Raw genomic sequence first — 22,468 nt, forward strand, 5'->3', positions numbered from 1 at the left:
CTTTATAGCTAACGTCATGCTCCGCGGTACACGAGCCCCACCATCTGGAAAATGTCCCTGGTTAGATATTTCAAAGTCGTACAGAGCGGTTCAGAGCTACTGACCGTTAATGCCACTGTCGAAGAACTACACCCCCCTTGGCCTGCCCTGATTTAAAATGTGTTTGCTAGAGGTCACTATGCTGGTCCAATAGACACTGCTAAGCGTCATATGTCCTACTGGGCGCCATCGCGGCCGCGGCCGGACTCGCCGCCGAAGCGGATGCGGATCTTGACGCGGCCCGGGTTCGCCCAGTCCTTGGGGTGGAACTTTGCGGGCTCGAAGAGGGTCGGCAGCCGGAGGGCCGCGCAGGCCTTGACGATCTCGCGGGCGATGGGGTTCTCGACGGCGAGCGACTTGGGCACGCGGCGGCCCTCGGCGCGGGTGCGGCGCGCGTCAAAGTACACCGGGTATAGGCACTGGAAGTCGGCGTACTGCTTCGCGTCGTTGGTCGTCTGGAACTCGGATCCCGGGGCCCCGGGGCGCGGCGCGGCCGCGGGTGGGATGTTGGCCGGTTTGATCTGCGACGCCGCCGAGGACTTTGGTTCGACGCGGCGCATGATATCGTTGTCGCTGAAGTCGTCAATGTCGCCCTCGGAGGGGTCCGAGGCCTCCAGGTCGCTGTCCTCGACCTCTTCTATGCGGGGGTGCGACATTGCGGGCCGTGTGTGTGTATATATGTGTGTGTGTGTGTGTGTGTGTGTGTTTGTATGTCTTGATGGGGGAGGGATTCGGATGGGGGTGAGCAAGGGCGACGACGGACGGAGTCTGTGGGATGAACTGAACCGCGAGTTTCGGGCGTTAGGGGCTCGCTCGTTGTGTATATCGTCTTCGTCTGCGGGCACGCTCGACGTCGTTGATGTTGGTGGTGGTGGTGGTGGAAGTGAGGTGAGGATACAGTTGTCGATTGAGAGGAGGCTCTACTAGTCCGCTCTGGGATTTTGGCAGATGTGTGTGGGGTTGGCATACCAAGGTTCGTTCGCCTTCGTGGTGGGGGTTGCCGAATGGCCCGTTGGGGGGTGGGGTCCGCACTGGGCCCCGCCAGGGTTCATTCAGCACAGGCAGGTCGGCTTGAGCTCATACCTAGCTTGCCTGGCCTTGGGAAACTTACGGCGATAGCTCCTCAGCGTTTCGAGAAGACATCTATCACATCACAGACAGCGAGACAAGCACCCTATCAAACCGTTTGGCGAGATGCGCTGAAAATCTCAGTAAGACCGGGCCCCCCAAAATTTGAATCTCTACAGGGCTAATCCGACAATGACACGTTCATTTTTGTATGGGCAGTGCGTAGCCTACATTTACACAACCCCCCTTTCCTGAAAACCCGGTTCCGGATTGATTGATTCCTCGTGTGCATTTTGCCGTGTAGCCTGAACCAACTGCAGGTCCTGCGGGTCTGCTCTGTCTGTCACTCGGATGCGCAAAAAGGCTTTCAAACTCTTCTCAATTCTCGTGAATTTTGGCGTTCTTAAACTTCGTGCCAGGGGGATGGTCCGAAACCCGGAACTTGCAAAACGGATGCGTGCATATGTTGCCCGTGACGCTAGGGCACTGCGTAGCTGGTCAGCGTCGAGCTATCGTGCTCCTCAAAGGGCAGAACCTACGTGATGTCCATATATACAGTTCTCTACGTCGCATTCCTGGCCGTTGGTGCACGGATTGAGACGAGTCAACAAGGCAATGGCGTTGACCTCGTCGGGGTTGGGTTTGTATTTGTGCTCGAAGCAGCACTCGTCGCCCTTGGCACAAGGCCCGCGGAGGTAATGGTTGTTGCAAAGCTTGTCCCTACCAGTGCGCTTCTTAATGTTATCGAGAGCCGCCGGGTTGATGGGAATAGGAGGATCGAGCCCACGCTCTCCGGGGCTCCACGCCGGGCTCTGCGGTTTCGACTGCAAGGCCGCCGGCTTGGGCTGCGAGGTCTGTCGAGTCGGGATGTTGATATTTCTATTGGCTAACGGCGTGGTGATGACTGGTGGGGGGCTCGCTTTGGCGGTGACGCCGGCCCAGGATGACGGGGCCGGCGTTGCAGCTGACGAGGTCGCCGGCGAGGCGACTGACACTGTAGGCGATGTGTGGTTGGTCACCACGGTCAACGGTCTGGCGTGGGTTGCTTCGGCAGCGCGATCGCCGCTACGGTCTACGAGCTTCTGGTTTCTGAAGAGGCCGGGCAGCGGGTCGAGAATATGGACGTTGGTGTTTTTGAGCTCTCTGACCGTTGGGACACCCTCTATGATGCTGACTTTCGAGCGGATCTGCTCATCTTGAAGGATCTCGTCGAGAAACGGGGCATATCCCGCATCGTGGGAAATGCCCAGCAATATCTGCCTGCAGTTGTAGTTTCGCAAATGCCAACGGGTGGCCTCTAAAGCACGGTCAAGTCAGTGAACATTTCGTGTGGCGCCTGGAGTCGTTTGATACAACTCTGCTGGTTGCATGACAACAGAGCTTCGGTGGCATCGTCAAAGACGACTTACCTTTGATCTTCGAGTCGGCACGCTCCTTACCGTGGCCAACGTCGATGAAATCAAACGAGGATTTGGCCTGAGTAAATCCCAGAGAGAAGTCCTTGAGCTCAGACTCGCTGTCCAAGCAGCCGTCTCTGCGCATGGCGCGTCCAAGGCCCGAAAGGTTGGCGCAAACTTTGGCGACAATCTCGACTTCACCCGACTGGCTGCCCACGTACTCGGCGACGGCGGTCCGGAGAGCGTAAGCTGCCTTCTTGCCGCCCTCGATTCCCTGTCTAATAAATCTTTCTTGGAACTGCGGAGGGGAGCCTTGAGTCAGCAATCTGTATGTTGATTCCAGTGTGGAGGGGAATTGGGATGGCGCATACGAGGAGGCCGTCGCCATCAATCATAATCAAGACGTACGGATTGCGGTTCTGCCAAGTTCAGTTACTCCGGACACATGAAAACGAGCTACTGCGCAGCAGGCGTCTACCTTGATGTATTTGTTATCAAAATCAAGGTCCTGCAGCGTCTGCTGCATCTCTCTCCTATAGGCTGTGGCGTGCTCGAGGTCGAGCTTTGCATTGTGTAGCTCCTGCTTGAGTATAAGATTTTCCTCGCCATAGTGGCCCTGGACTTCTTTGCAGTACATCAAAAGGTCCTGCAGAGTAGAAAACAAATAGAGTTAGTCTGATGCGACTTTGATCACAAGGGTTATAACCTTGTTCAGAGGGTCGTGTTGGGTTGACAGGGACAGGAGCGTTCGTCGCGTTCTTTGCGTAGGTACATGGGACGGACACGACTTGGCGGGGTAGAATAGAAGATGCAGCCGCGGCGCATTTCAGCGAGGCGGCAACACCAACACCAAATGCCAAATGCCAACCCTTCGATGCTCCAGGCGCAACGACAACAGCAGGATGGGCTTGGACGGGAAACCGGGGGGAGGCCAATTTTTAAAGGAGACAACTCATGGTAGAAGGCGAACAAGCGGAGGGAGAACGGAACGCACCTTAATCAGCTGGTCGGTGGCATTTTGATAGCCCTGCAACGTCTGATATCGAGTAACAAAGTCCATGATTTCGGTCTCATGCAAGGACATCTTAGTCGTTCCTGTCCTATCTTTAGGTATACCAGTTCCGATGGCGGAGGGGAAGGCGTTGCTGGGCGAAAATGGGAACGAGCTCAACGGGGAATGACTGCTGGTGCGAAGGTAAGGAGGCAGAACAGGGGCCGCGTTTGTGTTGGCGTTAATGTTGTCCAGGTAGCTGCTGTTGGAACCAGAGGTGATCCTGGTCGTTGTATGGGTTGTAGTAGGCATTTTTTTTTTAAGGCTGACTGGGTCGAGCTTTTTGCTAGCTCAAGTAAAATAAATGATAGGTAGAGAGAGGGGGAGGAGGGGGGAGAAAGGCGAGGCGGACGCGCACGTCTTCTCCTTGTGTGGTATCGAGAGAGTCGATGTATGTATGGGAAATCGATTGGAGACTGGATGGCTGCAGTATCTATTGGCGCCAAGGTGCAGGTGTATGAGGTAGAACAAGAGTGACAAGGGATGCAGGGCGTAATGAGTGAGGATGAAAGAAGGTATGCGAAAGTACCGGGCCTGCGTCTTGTGCTTTGTTTGTTGTGCCTGTGATTGTGCTTAGTGTGCCGTCTTTTGAGTTGTGCACGACCAGAGTGAGCCCTACAGCTGCAGCTGCTGCAGATGTTGCTGTCGATAGTGTGTTTGGCCAAATAGACTAGATGGTTTCTTTCTTTCTCCCTCTCTTGCCGAAAAGTGACAGTTGACCAGAGGTGCAAATGTAGGAGGTATCAATCAGGCTTGCGCAAATGGGAGGTTGAGGGATTGCGCAGGCAAGGTAGGTACGAAGTGTGAAGGCCTCTTCACCAATGCAACTCTGTGTGCCGATGATGGGACAGCACCTGATCAAGTTTCACTCTTTTCTCTCGATCGGCAATGAGTAAGGAGTCGGTAGCTGGGCAGGGCTGGGTCTGGGGCCAGAATGAGGCTCAAGATGGTCAGTGAGCAAAGGTAGAGCAGGGAGGTGGGAAGATGCAATGTGATGCTGGAAGTCTGGTGGGACAAGTTGAGACAGGGCAAGATAGAGTAGTTCAGGGTAGAATAGAGCGATAAGTGGCGATGTGCGGACGAGGTGTGACGGGGTGAGGTGGGAGGAATAAGTCTACCTCTCTCTGCCTGTCCGAGGTCGAGATGGGAGAGTCAATAAAACGGTGGATGCTGGGGGAGGAGGATTAAGAGCAGCTCTGGACGGGAATGGCCCGTTGGTCTGGAGTTTTCTTGACTTTGGCGTTCTCTCCCAATGAAGAAGAGAAGAAGAAAAAAGAAAAGGGAAAAAAAGGAGTGCCTGTCTTTCCCGGTTTATACGTGGCAGGCCAGCCAAGAGCAAAGCGTAGGTAGATAGCCACCGAATATCTGCACAGCGGACCAACGCAACAGCAAACAGCATCTGGGTCTGGTCTTGGTTATGGTTTAATGATTTCCGTTGTCTGGCGCCCTGTCTTTCTGGTTCGTCTTTCCTGATACCGAGAAACCCGAAAGGACAGAAAGCGGTGAACATTGGAAAAAAAGCAAGCGCCCAACAAGAAAGATGTTTGGCACACACTGCGACGCGTTGGCTGGCGCAGATTGGTTCCCCCGCCCTTCCCTTACTTACTTACCTACGTGCCTACCTACCCTTTCCCATCAGTACTGTCAACTGAGACCAATACCTTCAAGACAAAAACTAGAAAACAAATTATCCACCGTTTAGTCGTCTCAGGAGTTCCGATCGACCGCGCCGCTGGATATAAAACACACATACTCCGTACACACAGCGAGATACCTGTACTAGGTGCGTACATGGCTGGACGGCATTTGAGGGCTCTGGGGAAATCGGACACGTCTAGGGGTATGAAATTGATATTTGGCCATGGTTGCGCTGTGCTGTCTGGCCGTCTGCAACGTATGGTCTACACCTGGTTCTTATGCGCACCTCACTCAACCTTCTTACTGAGTAGCTATGTCTGTACGTCAGGTAGGTCGCAACATGAAATGTGCATGTCTACCGCCCTCCACCCCCCTTTTTTTTTTCATTCTTCTTCCCAGCGTGCGCCGTAACACCGTGGAACAGGTGAGACGCACCTTTTCTCTTTGCCCGCTGGCGCTAAAATCCATGCCGTCAACCCATGCATGATTGGCCGGGATCGCGATCAGGGTGCTCCTCCAGCGGTTAATCATCCGTGGGAACTACTCCAACTTCAAACAGCCAATAGATGCAGCAGCCAATAACACGACCTTGAATTCATGTACTCAGCCATCACCACAACCATGACTTACCACTCGCTTTTGCAGCAACGCCCATCTCACCCGCCTGCGGCTTCCGAAAGCCCGCCCTCCTGTTTGCCCTTCCCTTGTCCTTCTTTCCCTACCTTTCCATGGCATTCTCAGCGTCAAGCGAACGAGCCCGACTCAAATGTCCTAAATCGGCTTTTGTTTCTACCCGGTTCAAATGTTTCTTTCCTCAGTCTCGCATATATAGTATAGGGGGTGTTCAAACGGATGTCGGGTCGTACTGGTTTAGCAAATTCCATACGCTGTCGTTTCCAAAATCCCCCTCAAACGTCGTCGTCCCGGCGGCGGGAAGGGGCGGCGTTGCTGCTCCCCACGCCGGTAGAGATCCGTCCTCTGGTATTCCGTTGAGATCGTGGTAGATTAGGTCTCCCATGGGAAATAGCGGCGCGATTGACGTGAAGTCCCAGCTGTTTGGCATGGTCCATTCCGAGTGTGCCGACGGCAGCGGATATGATGAAGATGTGTCGGGGACCGTCGGCAGCGATGTCGGCGTCGCCGCTGTGCTGCCTTTGCTCGCTGGCGTGTCGGCCGTCGCTGCAGTGGCCGTCGAGACCGATCCGCGAGCAGACAAACTGCTGCCGCTGTCCGACGTCGATGCTGGTGTCTGGGATGCCACGCTCGATAGGCTTGGCGGTGGCGCTGGGTTTCCTACCGCTTTCTTGAACTTGGCAAAAATCGCCTGCAGGACACCTTTCGCCGCCTTCGCCAGGGGGTTCCTCTCCTGCATCGCCTCAAATCTCTCCGTCGTCCAGTGGAAGTGCTGCATGGCGCTGCCGGCCATCTCCAAGTTCTCTTTGGGAAACAGGATGTATATCGATGCCATGAGCACCACGGCATCGAAACTGCCAAAGAACAGCGTGAAGCTGGGTAACACGGTCAGCATTGACTAGCCCAAGTGCGTCGTTGACAAGACCTACTTTCGCCAAGACCCAGCATCGAGGCCTTGGAACGTGAGCATCTGACGGTGAAGCATCTCGATGCTGGCCTTGAGCGCTTCTGTCCGGCTCTTCTGTCGGTTAAAGATGTAAGGCCGGTGCAGCGCCATCAAGTTGAAAAGGTTCATTTGCGGTAAATAAAACCGCACAGACTGCAGCCAGTAGCACGATGGATCGTTATCCCACTTCGTATCGGGGTTCTCCAAGCGAAAGTACGCAGGCGTCGCCTCGTCCAAGTCCAAACACATCTGGTGTACTCGATAGACCTTGGAATAGTCTTTCGGACACGGACCATCCTGTTCCAACTCGAGAATCTCACGCATCGGGGCCACGAGCCTAAACGCCCAGATAACCCTCGTCAGCGGCGTCGGGGGGTCTCTCTCGTCGTCCCGGGGCGCAACGGGAGTCTTGCGGCGGTCCTTTGGCGGAGGCGTGTCTACCGGTAGGCTTGGTGGACAGATGCGCCAGTCGATGCTGCCAGGGCGTCCTAGCACGAGCGCACAGTGGATGTCCCTGGCTCTTGTCAGCCGAGCCATATCTTGCCATCTCTTGCTTCCTGGCAGGCTCTTACCATGTCATGAGAACCATGTACAACTTTCTTCGTCGCTGGATCAGCCACATGTTTTCGAGTATGTCCCCGGTATCATCACCATTCGGGGAGGGGTCAAGGCTGTCCCGGTGCATGCCAATCTCTTGGGCATCTCGAATGGCGTTGCCAATGGCATGCCACTGCCGACACTGTTAGTTTCGGGCACCATTGGGTTGTGCAAGGGGTAGCCTACCGACTCCGTGACTTTGGCCATGTACTTGAGGAACGCCGCCCGGAGAAAGTCGGCCTGGACCGTCGTGAGAGTAATTTGCCGTTTGCCCAGCAGTGACAGAATACCGACGCCGGACTCGCTGTAGTCCGCCGCGAGATCCTCAAACGTCATGTTGCCCGCATACTTGAGATGCTCGTAGAATTCGTGAGATCCTTCTGGCAGGGTCAGTAACGCCGTCGCCAGAACCTGGAAGAGCAAAGCGGGAAACACCCTCAGGTCGGGTGAGAGGCCCTGCGGCCCAGAGTTGGAGAGCACATTAAAGGGTATGTTGTTCCACTCGGCAAACTGCTCCTTGAAGAGGTCCTCCTCGAGGGCGTAGTACTGGTGATTGAACTCGCGGAAGTACACATCGATGAGCTTCTCAATGTAGCCCTTGGCGGGCAGCTGTCTGATCAGAGACTTGTACCGCTCCTTGGTGGCGAACTGGTCTTCGATGTGCGCCGAGCCGCCGAGATGCGACAGCGCTCCATCGCCGTTTGCGCTTTCAATCTTCCGCATCAGCCCGAGCGTGGAAGCACCTGCGTGAGAGTAGCCCCAGTTCGCGGCGGCATTGGAGAGGCTCTGGGTCGAAGTCGGCTTTGCGCCTTCAGCCTCGGCCTTACGATGCTCCTTAGCCGTAGGCGCGCCCGTCTCGTATTTGCAGGCATCTTGTTTGTTACGCGACTTGCAGTTGGCGCATGGCAGATCTCGATCGCACTGCGCGAGAGCACGTCAGTTACCAATGGCGACGTCAGCGGAAAGTTGTTGTTGAGGGAGGGAGAGTAGGAGCCACCCACTTTCTGTTTCCGACGATGACATTCCGTGCAAGATATCACGACGCGCCTGCGCTTCTTTGGTGGCGGACGGGCGTCCTGTGTCTGTTTGTGTGGCTGATTTTGTGTTGGCGTCGGGCTCGGGTTCGAGTTCGAGTTCAGGCTCTCGCGCGCCGAGGACGGTTTCTCCGAGCTGTCGCGCCGGTCGTCGGCCATGTTCGGCCGTGCTTGTATGACTGACGAACTCTCTGTAGGCACGGGGCGTGGTAGTAGTGGTAGTAGTGAGGACGGTTGCCGTGAGTGTGGAGGGGGTCGTAGTGTCGACACGTTCTCGGGTCGTCGTCGCCGCCGACTCGAGGTTGGTAGCGGGATGAATCGTCAGATACTCGATCTGTGGGTACGTGGTGGTCGAATCCCCTCCACAGGCTCGGCACGTTCTTGGTCGAGACGTGTACTCCGGATGATGGCGCGGCGCAACGCCGAGAAGGAAATGCGAAGAGAGGGAAAGGCGAAAACCAGCAGTCTCGGTTTCCGTCGCAATTCGTCGTGGGTTTGAGCGGCACAAACGGATGATTACCAAAGCAGGAAAGGAGGACCCACGATCGTCCCTCAGGCTAGGTAGGTATACGGAGTATAGGTACACTAAATAGGTACGTAGGAGCCAGCTTCACATTGCACCGTGCAAGGAACGCCCCAACGGTGGGAAGACTGAGGTGTGAGGTGCGGATATGTAACCGGGGTCGCGGATTCCTATGGCAAGGTAAGGTACCTAGGTAGGTAGGTAGGTAGGTAGATAGGTAGGTATAGGTAGGGAGGTGCTTTCCCACACTCTCACGTCACCTTTCCTACACTGGGCGTTGCGCCTCGTTGCAGCAGAGCATGTGTCTGAGATCAACGGTGGGGTCGGGAGGGGTTTGAGTTGGTTGTTAGTCTGCAAGAGCTTGTATGTGAAAATTTAGAAGACAAGGCACGTTGTCGAGGACTCTTGTTCCAATCTCGTATTGCCGATAGCTGATACCCAGGTATGGTAAGCTGCTAAACGGGTACGAAGCGTCACATTTGATCGGGCTTCTGGAAGCAGGACCGTTGACACCAGGATCTGTCTGGCCTTCTCTAACAGCAAGTTCGCGACATACTCCATCCCAATCTAAGCTAGCTGCCGTTTATGCTTCGCCTACTTGCAGCTTCACACCGCAACCAAGCCTTTGCATCTACAGATACATAGTAGTGCCTTCTATCTGCTCCGCCGACATGGATGGACGACTTCTCGTCCAACTGATGCTCTTGGATCGGCCAGCTGGCCGCCTCATTGGTCAAATTCGAGTACGCAGAAACACGCTTCCATTTCCTACTGCATCACGCCTTGCAAAAGGCGACAAGCAGCGGCTGCGGGTCAAAGCGGGATGCCTGTCGCAAGTGCCCGCACCGCTTCGCGCTGGTCTGGCCCGGAGTAATCCATTGCTGGGAGGTGCTCTTTTCCAAGAATACTGGAGGAAAGTAAATATAACAGAAGCTCGGGCGACCGCGGAGGGTTAGAAGCGGCAGCCTGCCGACAGTGAGTACGGCCCGAACGAGAAATGCAACGACCATGCTACCGCATATCCATTGCCCCTCCACCACTGCCTTTGCAGCCTTTGGAGAAGTTTGTGCGTGTGCTGTTAGACCTTACCGCAATAACCTTACCCCCCCCTCCCCAACTTACATACTGCGTAACTAACCCCCCATCACCAGACCCTCCTCGAGCGCGTGGCAACGACGTGATGTTGGACTCTTAATTCACCATCTTTCGGGGAGACGGTAAGTAGCTCTCTCGGCTTGTCGCAGATCTCGCTTCTACCTAGGTATCTTCGAGAAGGTCCAATGTCGGGACTGTAGGGTACAACATGCCACATCTCGGGAACCTTGTCCGCCAAGGCTTATTTGTTGCCTCGGTGCGATCGAGTCCCATCCCTGTGCTACCTTGCTCTGCCCGGTCCCTCGCCCGTCGCACACCTTGATGTCAGTAAACCTTTGCCTTAACATGGGTATGCTCCATAGCAAGTTGCGGAGGTCAACGGCAAATCGAAAATGTGCTCCGTTTTCTCAACTGCCGATCGCCGCTGACACGGACTCACCAGGACCGGGCTACACCGGACGTCAATGCCTTAATAAATCGCCTCCTAATGGACACATGGAAGACCGTATGCCCACGATTCCGAGGGCATGCAGCAGAGCCAAAGATCGAGACATAGGCAATACATGGTCAATTCAGTGATATATGAATTGTGACTGTCCACTTGATAGCTTCCATCCGTAGATTTTGGTCAATCTCAACGCCGGCCCCCCCCCCCTTTTTTTTTTGTTGTTTTGTGCCCATCCCGGGTCACCAAGTCCCCGTCTAAAAATCCGTTTCAGTGCCGAGTCCGATTCCCGTTTCTTCTACAACATGCATGTCGTTGCAGACCCGAAATGCGTAAACCCACGGACAGTACTCGCCATTGCAGAAAATAGCCACCCTAAAGAGCCCCCGACATCGGTGCGGCCGAGGGGGGAAATAACAAGAATAAACACGCCTGGGTATTTGATTTGGGTGTGTGTTTGTGAGTCAGAGAGAGAGAGAGAGTGTGTGTGTGTGTGTGTGTGTGCGGGCGTGAGATGCAAGAGTCGCTTACGCAACTCGGGAGAGATACGCCTTCCAGGCCTTCCGGCGATATCTCTCCGCTTCCGACTGGGGATCACCGGCCTTCAAGATACCGCGTCCGACAATGACAATATCAGTACCGCAGAGCTCGATGAGCTTCTCGGGCGTGTTGTACTGTTGTCCCTTGCCGTCTCCCACGACGCCGCCCTCGTTCTCTTCGTCACCCTCCGGTGGCAGCTGGCATCCCGGCGTCATGTGGATGAAAGAATCGTCAGGCTCGGTGTTGAGATTCTCCTGGGACACAAAACCCATGACGAAATTCTTGTTCTCCCTCGCGGCCTCGACGCAAGCCTGTGTGTACTCCTTGTTCATAAAGTTGCCGGCGCTCGACATCTGGGCCAGGATGAGAAGGCCACGGTCCATGGGGGCCTCTTCGATACCTGCGTACAAGACCTCGTCGGAGTTGTGGGACTCGTTTCTCGGAAAGCGAGGAGACGGCGCCGGCTCGAAGTGCTGGGTCAGTGTTGTGATGGACACGATGCTACCCTTGCGCCCGTTGATGTCGGCCGGTCGCGGCGTGCCGACCGTATGTTCGTGACCGTCTCCATTGTCCTCTTCGTAGTCGTCGAAGCTCTCCGACCTTGGCGTTCCGACCGTGACCGACGTTTTCACCTCGTAGGGGTACCGTTCGCGCCAGCGTGCCGCAGCTTCGGCGAGGGCCGTAACGGCAGCCTTGCCGGGTACCATGTTGACGTTGGTGATGTGGGCCCATTCGATGATCCGCGCCGAACCAGCAACGTACTGCATCTGGACCGTGTTACCAATGTCGCCAAACTTGCGGTCCTCGAAGATGAGGAAGCCGTGTTTGCGAGCTATCGCGGCAAGCCTGGCACCAGTGCCCGTCTGCGGGTTGTAGTCCCACCCGGCGACAATATCATGGTGCGTCTTCAGTACGACGATGGACGGTCCGATCTTGTCGGCCAGGTGGAGCAGTTCTCTTGCGGTCGGAACATCGGCGCTGAGGCATAGATTGGAAGCCTTCAGATCCATCAAGCGAAGTAGGTAGGCTGTGAGTGGGTGGCTCGCCGATTCGGCGCGGCTGGCGAAAGTCGCCTTCACGGTGCCGTGAGAGGTCATCCTGGCATATGTCTCCAGTCCTGGAGCACGCCTGGCGACTGTTGGCGTAAGGCGGTAGAAGTCGACGTAAAAAGTGATCAAGTTCCGAGAAGGCCCAGCACTGAAGGCTCGGCCTGGATGATTGCGGAATGTCTGGCTGTTTGGCTAGAGCGAGGCGAGGCTGATGAAGGAGGGGGTGGGGGGCTGGCAAAACGGATGGGGCGGTCTGTGACGAGACGGCGCTTGGAACAAGGTTTTTGTGCAAGCACGCACGTTGCAGTGGCTTAATCAACGTCGAGGTGAGACGGGTTTCGGAGGCAAGACAAGACGCGTCTAGGTAAGTAGATGGAGGCAGGATAAGGGAAAGAGAACGAAAGGGAGAGTAGAAACGGAAAGCCAGGTGGTGGTGGGCTGGACTTTTTAGTGAAGACTAAACAGAGAATAATAAGTTAATGAGGCCATGGGCTGTGGGGGTGCGGCTAAGATTAGACTACGGAGTACGGATAGCAAGAGCGGCCGACTAGTAGTAATAACATAAAAAAATTGACGAGGGGGGAAAGAGGGGTTCTCGCTCTTCATGCCTCGTTCTACAAGGGGATTGGAGGGGGAAAGAGAGAGGAGAGGGGAGGGGGAGGGGGGGCCTGTTTGGGGGCAAAAGAACAGGAGAAACCAACAAGTTTTGTGCATGGATCCAAACCTCTGTTGGTTGTAAAGAGAGAGAGGCTTATTGACGATGAGCACGACGCACGGTTCAAGGGGAAAGAGACAGGAGAGCCCCCCGAGAGAAGGAGGGGGAGATATTGTCTCTTTGACTTAGAAATAGCTTAATGATTGTGCGTCAGAGAGATGCTGTATTAACATTCTCCCCTTCTCGATCCCCTTTCCTCTCGTTCCCACACCGCAGTTCATTCTCTTGCTTCTCCTGACATTGCTCAATTCTTCAATTGTGGATGAAATCCTGGTACACAAAATTGTCGGCCCAGTCACCGGCTTTCCTGTCGAGGGGGGGGGGGCATTTGATACTACGTAATCCGGGTCGGGTTAGCCAGGGGCCAAGGTGGACGATCCCGGCACTTTTCAATTCGATCTAGGTAAAGCACCCTGGTCGGACCACAATAGGTACTTTTTACTGGTGTGTGGTCTGACCTCAATAGTAGTGTACGAATAGGATGCATGCCGCCGACCTTCAATGTAGCATCCCGGCGAAGAGAACACCAGCCCATGCCGGCACCAGTGCCAAACTAAGAGACTGACTTCTTCCAGGCAGGCGGCGCACTCCTTCTCTCTCTCTAACTCTCTATATAGCGCGCGCGCGCGCCAGGAAGGTAGTTAAGTGTATGATTCAACTGACAACTAACCTCGGCTCAAATTGCTTCACGGTAACCTTGGGGCCAGTCGAGAGGCAGCCGGGCAACAGATCCCAACCCGAAGCAAACCATGGGGAAGTAAACCAGTAAGGCTCGAGTCACGGCTTCCATCCCTGGTTGACGGTAGAATGCAGAATGCCTGAGCCGATCTTCAAAGGCAGAAGGGGCCTGGGCAACCAGATGAGATAGACTAAACCCACCCTTCTGCACGTTCTGGAACCATACCAGACGCCCAGCAAAAGTATTTTTTATTTTTCCCTCCCGCCCACGAGACCCCTGCAATAATGTGACGTGTGATCTTGGTGTGCAATTGCCGTTGGAACGCTGGCAGAGCGGAGCGAGTGCACCGACTCCGGACCTACGCGTCTTTCTTTGTGTTGCTAAGGGACATGACGAATCGCATATTCGGCTCATCGCAGAGGGCGGAGGGGTGGTCCAGCCCTTACGCCAAGAAGCTGTATATGAAAGATTTTGCCGCCTCCATTGGTGACGACTCGAGGTTGGGAGACAGGGGCCAGCCAAATCAGCTGCCGTGATCCATAGTAGTAAACTGGGCAACTGGCTCCGTTCCTGGGCTTGACCGTAGCCGTGAAGACTCAACGCCGCATGCGGAATCAATGTGTCGCGCGCGGCGTGACCGCTGCCTCCGAGGGCTGCGGGCCGGATGCTATACGTAGTAGACGTCAAGCAATCCATGACTCTGTTGGCCTATCAATTCGGAGCGGTTGGGAAATATCGTACCATGTCCCTGGGTCTTAGTTCCGCCAAGTATGGCGGCCTCGTGCCGTTTTGCGCGGAAGTGACGGGACGCCCGATGAACTAAAGAACGGTGTGTGCTTGCTGGCCCCCGCAGCCATGCTACCCTTTGTCAGGCCCTGGCCTCGTTTCCTTTCCAACGGCTTCCACCGACAGTAGCGTAGGATTGCCAAAGGGGTCGTGAGACAAGCCGAGGTCTCCCAAGCCATCCCCAGGATAGTCTTACTGTGTAGACCAACCTGAGCATCGGTCGTGGTCGAAGCAGCATCGTGGTTGTCTATGAGATCCGATAAGCGACGCTAGTCACACCCGAGGAAGCGACACGTTCGGGCTTCTGTTACCAAGTGCTGGCGAAGGCAATCATGAACTGAAGGGCTGAGAGGTGTGTACCAGAGCCATAGGTAGTCAAGACACTAGCCCAAGGTTACTTGCATTAGACTGTTGTTGGTTCCTGGGCTTTGTGAAGTCTAGGTGAGCCCATGGCCCATGACCCACCCCAAGCGGAATCAACATCGACAGCCGTGTCTTCAGAAGTTTGTCTGGGATAGGTAGCCGGGGCGGTCCCTCGTCGGGTCGTTCAGGTAAGCAATAAGTACAGAAACACAGTGGGGAAAACACAGTATGAAGATGATGCTTGATACCCCTTACGAGAGGGTTCGGTAGAGAAACGCACCATGATGGAGCCCTATTAGTGCGGTGAGTATATCCCGCCGCCAGCTCTGGCTAATCACTCGCAAACACATGAATCCAAATATATCCATCTAACCCTAGTCCTCTCCCTAATCATAACCTCTACCCTGACTTCTACCTTAACCAACCCTACGTGACAGCTTGTTTGTACAATTCTATCTATTAGTATTGACCGAGTTCGCAACTGAAAATCAAAGTGTGATCTCAACTCCAGACGCCAAGAGCACCTTTCCATATGGCTCGAATAGGCACTGATATGATATTAACATTGACTATTATACCTGTGACTGTCTCGTTGGACCATCCCACCTGCCTACCTACCTACCTATCTCCGGGAGGACGAGTCGGGTATGTGGGCCCGTGCCACTCTAACTGGCAAGAGTTCTCAAGACCTACATTGACGGCCAGCCACAAGGGCTCGCGTGATAGCGTCATCTCGCGGCCAACTTCCCTTCCGACACAGAGAACAGCGGGACTAGGAGCAAGCGCACCAGTCTCGTGCGCAAACAAAATGCCGGTCCTCAATAAAATATACGTCCATCAGCTCGAGCGTAGTTTTAGCGATGCGTGCGCGCAGCGCGTCCGTGTATGCTGCTGGGGAGTTTGATCGAGCATTTGTCGAGCATCAGCGATGGACAGAATCGAGTGCGGGGTACCGTTCAGGAGGTGCGAAGGCGGGGTGTTGGCGGTCTGTCTGCTTATCGCAAGACGAGAAGGTCCTCGAGATAAGTTGGAGCCACCATATTGACTAGTCAGGGAACAGGCTATCTCGAGCGTACAAACGCAACATGCTGAGATAGGCATTTTAAGACATGCCTAGTTTCCCCTTCGTATCGGCGTGCGGAAGCGCTGTGTACGCCCGTGGATAACGTCCGAGGTAATGGTGGTCTCGAGTTCGTCCTGTACTATGCCGTTGATATCGGATAGGCATGGGCGGAGGAGCGTAGGGACGAGCATAATATAAGAGAGCCATTGGCGTCTACAGACCTTAGTATGCCGTCGTGACGACGCCAGACGTGAGAGGTGCCACTGTCACGGGCGATGCAACGCACGCTTCATGTGCAAGGCGCAGAGGTGTCTTATCTCTTTTGTCCCCCTTATCATTGCTTAGGTGTCCAACAACCCGCTTCCTGGGCCCTGCCTTGTCTAGGTAGGTAGGTAGGTAGGTAGGTAGGTCGAAGCTGGCATCAAGAGCTCAGCGCCGCCTATCCCCTGTCAAAAGTCCAGTAAAAGGTTGATTTCGAAAGAGCGTGTACCCACTGCAGATCCGGACCTCAGATGAGATACGTAAGAATGGCCGAATAGCTAGCGAAGTGCTGCGGGTACTACAAAGAATCGGGCAGGGCACGACTGTTCGGTATGTACTAGGTATGTACCTATCGCGGTCCCTTTGTGCCCTCGCAGAACCGAAGAGAACAAGACACCTTACAAGTCATTACGAAAGGCAGAAAAGCCAAGCAATCTACCTGCACTATAACGCCTAAGTACGTACATAGGTACAACATCCCTCCCGTTAAACCAAGTTATCTACTTACCTACCTAGGTAGGCTAGGGAGGTACTCCAACATTTTCAACCGACCACTTCCGTCCCGTCCGATCCCACATCAGCACTGGCATCCTCTCTCTGTATCAACTGCTGCTGCTCGCACTTCTTTGTTAGGCACCATCTACCAAGTCATCCAACGCGCGTCGCCTGTGCCTCAATCTATTTGCAGTTCTTTGCGCCAGAACGGCCCTCGTCACCGATAAACCATCTGCTAGAAGCTGACTATCCTCTTCCAATCTTCATCCCTCGCTTTCGGAAACGGATACTATCACTAGAGGAGCCACTTATCGATCATCCGTGCAACCTCCACTGCGACAACGGCTGCCTTGGTCGCCTCGCCCACGCTTTAAAAGCTCTTCGCGCCCCATACCTGACACTTCAACGTCATCCATCTGCCGAGCTCCGTCGTCTACACATCCCATCACCATGTCGGTACGACAGACGAGGCGCCAGGCCGCTCAGGCTGCCCAGGCCGCTGCTGGCGAGCTGCCCGACCGAGCGGCCGCTGGCGATGAACCTGTCCGACAAGTCGCAATGAACGGAAACGGCAACGAAGCTACTGTAGCGGAAGCTTCGGAACACGGCCCAAAGGAGAATATCTTTCTGTTCTGGCCCAACATCATCGGTACGTTTGCCTGCCGGGCCCAGAGATTCCCAACACGCCGCTAACTAGCATGTCATCACAGGCTACTTCCGCATCGTTCTTGCCATCGCCTCCCTCTACTACATGCCCCTCCATCCGCGCACCTGCTCTCTGTTATACAGCGTGTCGTGCCTTTTGGATGCTCTTGACGGATACGCTGCGCGCGCATTTGAGCAATCCACTCGTTTTGGCGCCGTGCTGGACATGGTTACGGATAGGTGTACAACTTCGTGCTTGCTGGTTTTCTTGTCCTGCGCATTCCCTCGTTGGACCATCGTTTTTCAGATGCTTCTCTCGCTTGACTTCTCCAGTCACTACATCCACATGTACGCCACCCTCTCTATGGCGGGCTCTGACAGCAGCCACAAGAACATCGACGAGAGCCGCAGCAAGATCCTCCACTTGTACTACACCAACAAGGTTCGCTTCGCTACAGAATGCCCTCCCGCGACACGGTTGCTGACAATATTTCCCAGACCGTCCTCTTTGTCTTCTGCGCCCTGAACGAGCTCTTCTTTATCGCCCTTTACCTGCTGAGCTTCTCGTCCCCGCTGCTGTCGCCGTCTCTGCTGAGCTCCGTGTCCAACAAGGAAGCCATGCAGATCCAGGCGGGCGCGCAAGTCAACACATCGCTGCTGAGCCAAATTTTCCCGAACCCCTATAGCGCTGCCGCCCTTGAGCTTGCTCGGGCAAACAAGATGGACTCGACTTGGCCGTGGATCCTTGCCTCCATCAGCTGCCCTGTCATGTTGATCAAGCAGGGCATCAACGTCATCCAGCTTGTCAACGCGAGCAAGTGGCTGGCCGAGGGCGATGTTGCCGCGAGACGGGCGAAGGGCTTGCCTAGAAAGAAGACCAAGAGCACCTAGAATCACCAGTAAACAGTGTTAGATGCGAGCGCATGCATAGGTGACCGCAGCGTACCACGTCTGTCGCCCATGATTTTCCTTGGACGAGACGTAATGTGCAACGCAGCGGTGCGAGTTAGGAGGCCGGACGACCTGGCAACAGCGTCAAGCCGGCGATTGTGGTGCCTGTTGCCGTGGGCAGGGAAGATGTGTAAAAGACCACACGAGGAGAAAGGTCCAGTACACGTATGACTCCAAGCAGGCACATTACTGCTGCGGAAGTACCCAGGATGGCGAGACTGGAGGAGCAATTTTTCTTTCTTGTACCCGGAGGACTCGAGAGGACTCTAGATATAATGGGTATTGGCACTTGCCCGGCCAGGATAGCTGAGGCCAGCTACGGGGGAAGGAAATGATCGGCCGAGTGTCATAATCAGGAGTCGGGAGTTGTGTCGATTTATCAACTCGATTTATTTCACAAATTAGACTAATTTATGATTCATATATTCAAGACGTCGGGCTGGGTGGCGGGATCGAGTTGCTGACCAGTCCGACGGGGCGTCGCCCTGCGTCTGTGCTAAACATCGTCTGGTGACTCAAAAACCCCCAAGCCGACAGGCTTTTCGTCTGGAGCCGAAGCACACTGGTTTAAACCACGTTTGACTGCACGTGGCTTCCTAGGTTCCACCTTCTCGAACGTTGGGTAAATGACGTCCGTCAAGTTCGACCGGCTCCCGCTCCGCCGGACGCGGCGCCGACCATGACGGTTTCTTCCTTCTGGCCGTCGCCGGTCTGCGCCACCGACGCCGAGCCGGCGTACCCAACCCGAGAAGGGCCGTTCTCTGTCTTGGCCAGGCCGTACCATCCCACGACCAGGACACCGAGGATGCCCGTTATGCAGCTGAAGACGAGGGCCACGATTCCTCGAGCGGTGAAGCTAGTTGCTCGCGTGTCAGCCTACGTTTACCAAAAGAAGAGCGTCGGAGGAGCGTCTTGGGGCTAGTTAGTCTGGGGGCGACGTACCCATCGGGAAGCCGAGCGGGGGGCGTGTTCTGCCCGCTCAGGTCCAGGAAGTCCTTGGTGTTTCCTGCGGCGTTGCCGGCGGTCGGGACGTTGGCTGCCGCGCAGACGTCAAGGTGGTTCTGGGGGATGGACAGGGTCTTTTGGAGGTCCAGGGGCGCCTCGACGAAGGTGGCCAGCAGGCCTGATGTCACATGCCACTCTATGTGGCAGTGGAAAAGCCAGACGCCTAGATTCCGAGTGTTGGCCTCGAGTTTCCGGAAGAGAGGGACGGGGTGGGTGGGGGGCAGAACTCACCAGGGTTATTCGCCCGGAAGCGAAGAACAATGTTTCCATTCGGCCACACGACAAGCGTATCGCGACGCATGGGCATGGCGGGGAAGCCCGCCTCGGTGACGTTGGCGCTGGCGAAGGTGCCGCCCCCCTCGGGCGCGCGGTACAAGGCTTGGAACTCGTGGCCGTGCAGATGGAAGGGGTGGCGGCCCGAGTCGAGGTTGTTGACGACGACCTGGACGACATCGCCGCGCTCGAGGACGAAGCTGTGCGTGTAGGTGCCGTAGACCTCGGGGTTCGTGGCGGCGCTGCCGGCGGAGAGGGCGGTGTAGAGGGTCGGAACCTTGGGAGCCTTGTAGGTGATGTTGTTGAAGAAGGCGTAGTTGGCGCCGTCGCCGAGGTTGTCCATGATGACGTCCAGCTCAACGGTCCTCGAGGGCTCTGGAAGGAGAGGCTGCCTGTCGTGGGGAGTCAGGGTCATGTCGTCGAAGGGGGCGAAGGTGTCGACTGTCGCTGGCGGGCTGAGAGGCTTCGAGGTGTCGTAGACGAGCCAGCCCGTGACGTTGTAGTTGAGGCCTGCGGGGATCGTGTCGAAGAGAGACTGCTCTCGTCAGTTCGGTGGCAGAGCACTGAGGGTTTTTTTTGCTCGGGTGCAGCTTACGGTGTCCATGCTGCCGACAATGGCAAAGTTGGACGTGGTATCGTTCCGGGTCTTGACCAGGAAGCTATACCTCTGGGCGGCGGATACGTAAATCATGCTCGCTTCCGCCGGCTCCGTGTAGACGCCATCCACCTCCACGATGGAGATGTTGTGACCCTCGATCCAGACGTACTGGCCGGCGAAGGCGGCCATGTTGACCAAGCGGAAGAGGTACGTCTTACCGGGCTGGACGGCCACCGTGAGGTTCTGCGTGTCGTTCATGAGGGCGGCCTGCGGAACGGGCTCGGCGCCGGTGGGGTTGCCCTTGCTCATGAAGCCAGGGATGAGGTCGGCCATCTGGTTGTGGTACCAGTCGGACAGTGACACGACGACTTCTTCGTCGTACTTGCCAATGAACGGGGACTTGGGGTCGTGAACGATAAGAGGCGCCCTGAGGCCGTCTGGATACTGGCTTTTGGTGTGGGAGTGGTACCAGTACGTGCCCGGCTGGTTGATCTATACAATGTCAGAGAAGCTTTGCGTCACTGTTTCTGCCGGGGTGCAGCTCACGGTGAAGTTGTACGTGAATGACGAGCCCGGCGGGATGGCGCACTGGCTGACTTGGGCCGGCCCGTCCATGTGAGTCGAGCCGTTCATGAACAAGCCGTGGAAGTGAAGGGATGTCGACTGGTTCCCCAGACCATTGTGAACGTTGATGAGGACGGTGTCCCCGACGTTCACATCGATGCGAGGAATTGGCCACTGGCCATTGATGCCGATTGTTGGGCGGTCGAAGGCGCCGTCTGGGTTTGCCGTTACCCAGCCGATATTGAAGTCGTGAGAGACTGTGGCCGCACACGCGGTCCCCGCAAGAGCGGAGACAAGAGTCAAGAAGACTGTAGTGCCTGTCATCGTTGCGCGGTCCCTGGGGAATTCGAGAAGACGGCCAGAGGATGAAGGGTATCTGGAAGGACGGCACGGTCACGTCTTTGTGTATCCTGTCGGATATTGTCCCACGAGACGAGAAGTGTCCCAGCGGTGACTACAGTCGAGAAAAAATGAACATCTCCCTACTCACTACCGTTGGTTGACTTGATCAAACGGCAACTTCTAGCGAGGGGGGCATGATCGCCAGGGTATCCCCCCCTCCCTTTCCAAATGCATCTTATCAATCTGATCTCATGGGCCCGACACGCCACTCGTTCCAGATCCTAGAGCCGGAGGAGGTGATGGTGGGTGGATTGGGTTAGTGCAAGGCAAATCATCATATCAGATGCAATCAAGTCAGACCGCGTGCTGCCACTAGCGCCCTCCCTCTCGCGCGCCCGTCATGTTACCTAGTCCTCCCACCTCGGAACAGAATGCCTAGAGACAAACAACAGTCAGGTAGTGTGGCAGACCCATTGGCTCGCCAGGTTGTCGGCATTGGTGATACCTACTGGGGTCCCGCTCCACTCAGGAAAAAGCTTGTCTCTCCGCGGTAGTGCAACCTGGGTCTCGCCTACACAGTAGCCCCCTGTTCTGAGATGTTTGTTTTTTTGGATTTATGCCGCCTATGATCGCCGAACGAGCTGACTGACATGACAGAGCCGAAACATACGATTTTAGGATCGACCTCTGTCTGTAGAGATTTCCAGTGTGTGTATGGTCGACATCTGCCATGTTCCCAGAGTCCTGGGAACCAAGAGAAGACGATGTTTGGTTCCTTGTACAAATTGCTTCCAAATTCCTCAACTCACTATCACGAGATGGTTCAGCGGCGATCGCAGTACCATCGAGGGGACTCTGTCATTCGCCGAGAAGTAATTAGGCGATGGTGTTATGAGTAATAGTCCCAAAAAGTTGTACAAAGTGGTTCGATGGCATGATTGGACCCGCACAGGTCTAATGGCACCTGAGCCAGACATGTTCAGAACTGAAAACCGCCGGAGGCTTACTCGTCGATAACGAGCTAAACCTTCAAGAGCTGCGCCAACGGCGAATGAGGATCGTCCTTTGCCCATCTACAGGCTTCGGTCAACACTCCATCGCAAACGGCAGGCCCCAGCTCCGGTGGCTATTCCCGCGGCTGACTATGTCATCTCATGTTCAAGTGTCAGAGACCACGGACCTCTCTCTCGACGGGACAAGCAGCATATTCAACGTCGAAATGCCGAGCCCGTGCCCTTGTGTCGCCCCGAGACCCCATTGGTCCGCACTAGGTAGGCAGGTCAAGCTGGCGGCTGGCCTAGGAATGTAAACTAGCATCTCCCATGCATGCGGGCCAGCTCAACACGAAGCGAGCTACAGTAACCGGCCCCAATTAACATCATGCTATGTGTTTTTGAGAAAAGCTTGTCGTGAAGACATGGCTCGGTCAAATAAAACCTTGAGCCTTTCTAGTCGACCGCGGTCTCATTGGGCATCCCTTGAACTTGCACCAGTTATACCCCTCCCGTCCTCGCGTCATCTTTCCCATCTCGGCCGCTACTCGCTCCTGTGTTACCTCTTGACATGGTCTGCTGATAATCAAGAGATGCCCGCTCTCCCTGATTTGTTCTGGACCGCTAGCGTTCCACCATCGGGACCGCCGTCTCTGTACCGAGCTAGACATACACCCTGGC

At 55.4% G+C, this 22,468-nt stretch overlaps 6 protein-coding genes across 6 annotated transcripts; 1 reads left to right on the forward strand and 5 right to left on the reverse strand.

Moving 5' to 3' along the window:
* Positions 1-215: 215 nt before the first annotated feature.
* On the reverse strand, positions 216-695 carry GLRG_08666 (uncharacterized protein; the record flags this gene model as incomplete). The annotated part of the gene is made up of 1 exon (XM_008099216.1): positions 216-695. The coding sequence occupies one exon, from the start codon at positions 693-695 to the stop codon at positions 216-218; it is 480 nt and encodes a 159-aa protein (XP_008097407.1).
* Positions 696-1,485: 790 nt separating this feature from the next.
* On the reverse strand, positions 1,486-3,564 carry GLRG_08667 (uncharacterized protein; the record flags this gene model as incomplete). Its single annotated transcript, XM_008099217.1, has 5 exons — positions 1,486-1,593; positions 1,647-2,404; positions 2,517-2,778; positions 2,941-3,150; positions 3,499-3,564. The coding sequence occupies 5 exons, from the start codon at positions 3,562-3,564 to the stop codon at positions 1,486-1,488; spliced, it is 1,404 nt and encodes a 467-aa protein (XP_008097408.1).
* Positions 3,565-6,037: 2,473 nt separating this feature from the next.
* On the reverse strand, positions 6,038-8,562 carry GLRG_08668 (fungal specific transcription factor domain-containing protein; the record flags this gene model as incomplete). The annotated part of the gene is made up of 5 exons (XM_008099218.1): positions 6,038-6,701; positions 6,756-7,286; positions 7,345-7,502; positions 7,556-8,290; positions 8,371-8,562. 5 exons carry the CDS (start codon positions 8,560-8,562, stop codon positions 6,038-6,040), a joined length of 2,280 nt encoding a protein of 759 aa, XP_008097409.1.
* Positions 8,563-10,993: 2,431 nt separating this feature from the next.
* GLRG_08669 (orotidine 5'-phosphate decarboxylase/HUMPS family protein) lies at positions 10,994-12,103 on the reverse strand (the record flags this gene model as incomplete). Its single annotated transcript, XM_008099219.1, has 1 exon — positions 10,994-12,103. The coding sequence occupies one exon, from the start codon at positions 12,101-12,103 to the stop codon at positions 10,994-10,996; it is 1,110 nt and encodes a 369-aa protein (XP_008097410.1).
* Positions 12,104-16,867: 4,764 nt separating this feature from the next.
* Positions 16,868-17,953, forward strand: GLRG_08670 (CDP-alcohol phosphatidyltransferase; the record flags this gene model as incomplete). Its single annotated transcript, XM_008099220.1, has 3 exons — positions 16,868-17,066; positions 17,128-17,504; positions 17,561-17,953. The coding sequence occupies 3 exons, from the start codon at positions 16,868-16,870 to the stop codon at positions 17,951-17,953; spliced, it is 969 nt and encodes a 322-aa protein (XP_008097411.1).
* Positions 17,954-18,649: 696 nt separating this feature from the next.
* On the reverse strand, positions 18,650-20,777 carry GLRG_08671 (multicopper oxidase; the record flags this gene model as incomplete). Its single annotated transcript, XM_008099221.1, has 5 exons — positions 18,650-18,869; positions 18,956-19,181; positions 19,250-19,826; positions 19,887-20,381; positions 20,436-20,777. The coding sequence occupies 5 exons, from the start codon at positions 20,775-20,777 to the stop codon at positions 18,650-18,652; spliced, it is 1,860 nt and encodes a 619-aa protein (XP_008097412.1).
* Positions 20,778-22,468: the final 1,691 nt, after the last annotated feature.

The sequence above is a fragment of the Colletotrichum graminicola genome (genome assembly GCF_000149035.1).
Source record: "Colletotrichum graminicola M1.001 genomic scaffold supercont1.40, whole genome shotgun sequence".
In the NCBI taxonomy this organism is placed as follows: domain Eukaryota; kingdom Fungi; phylum Ascomycota; class Sordariomycetes; order Glomerellales; family Glomerellaceae; genus Colletotrichum; species Colletotrichum graminicola.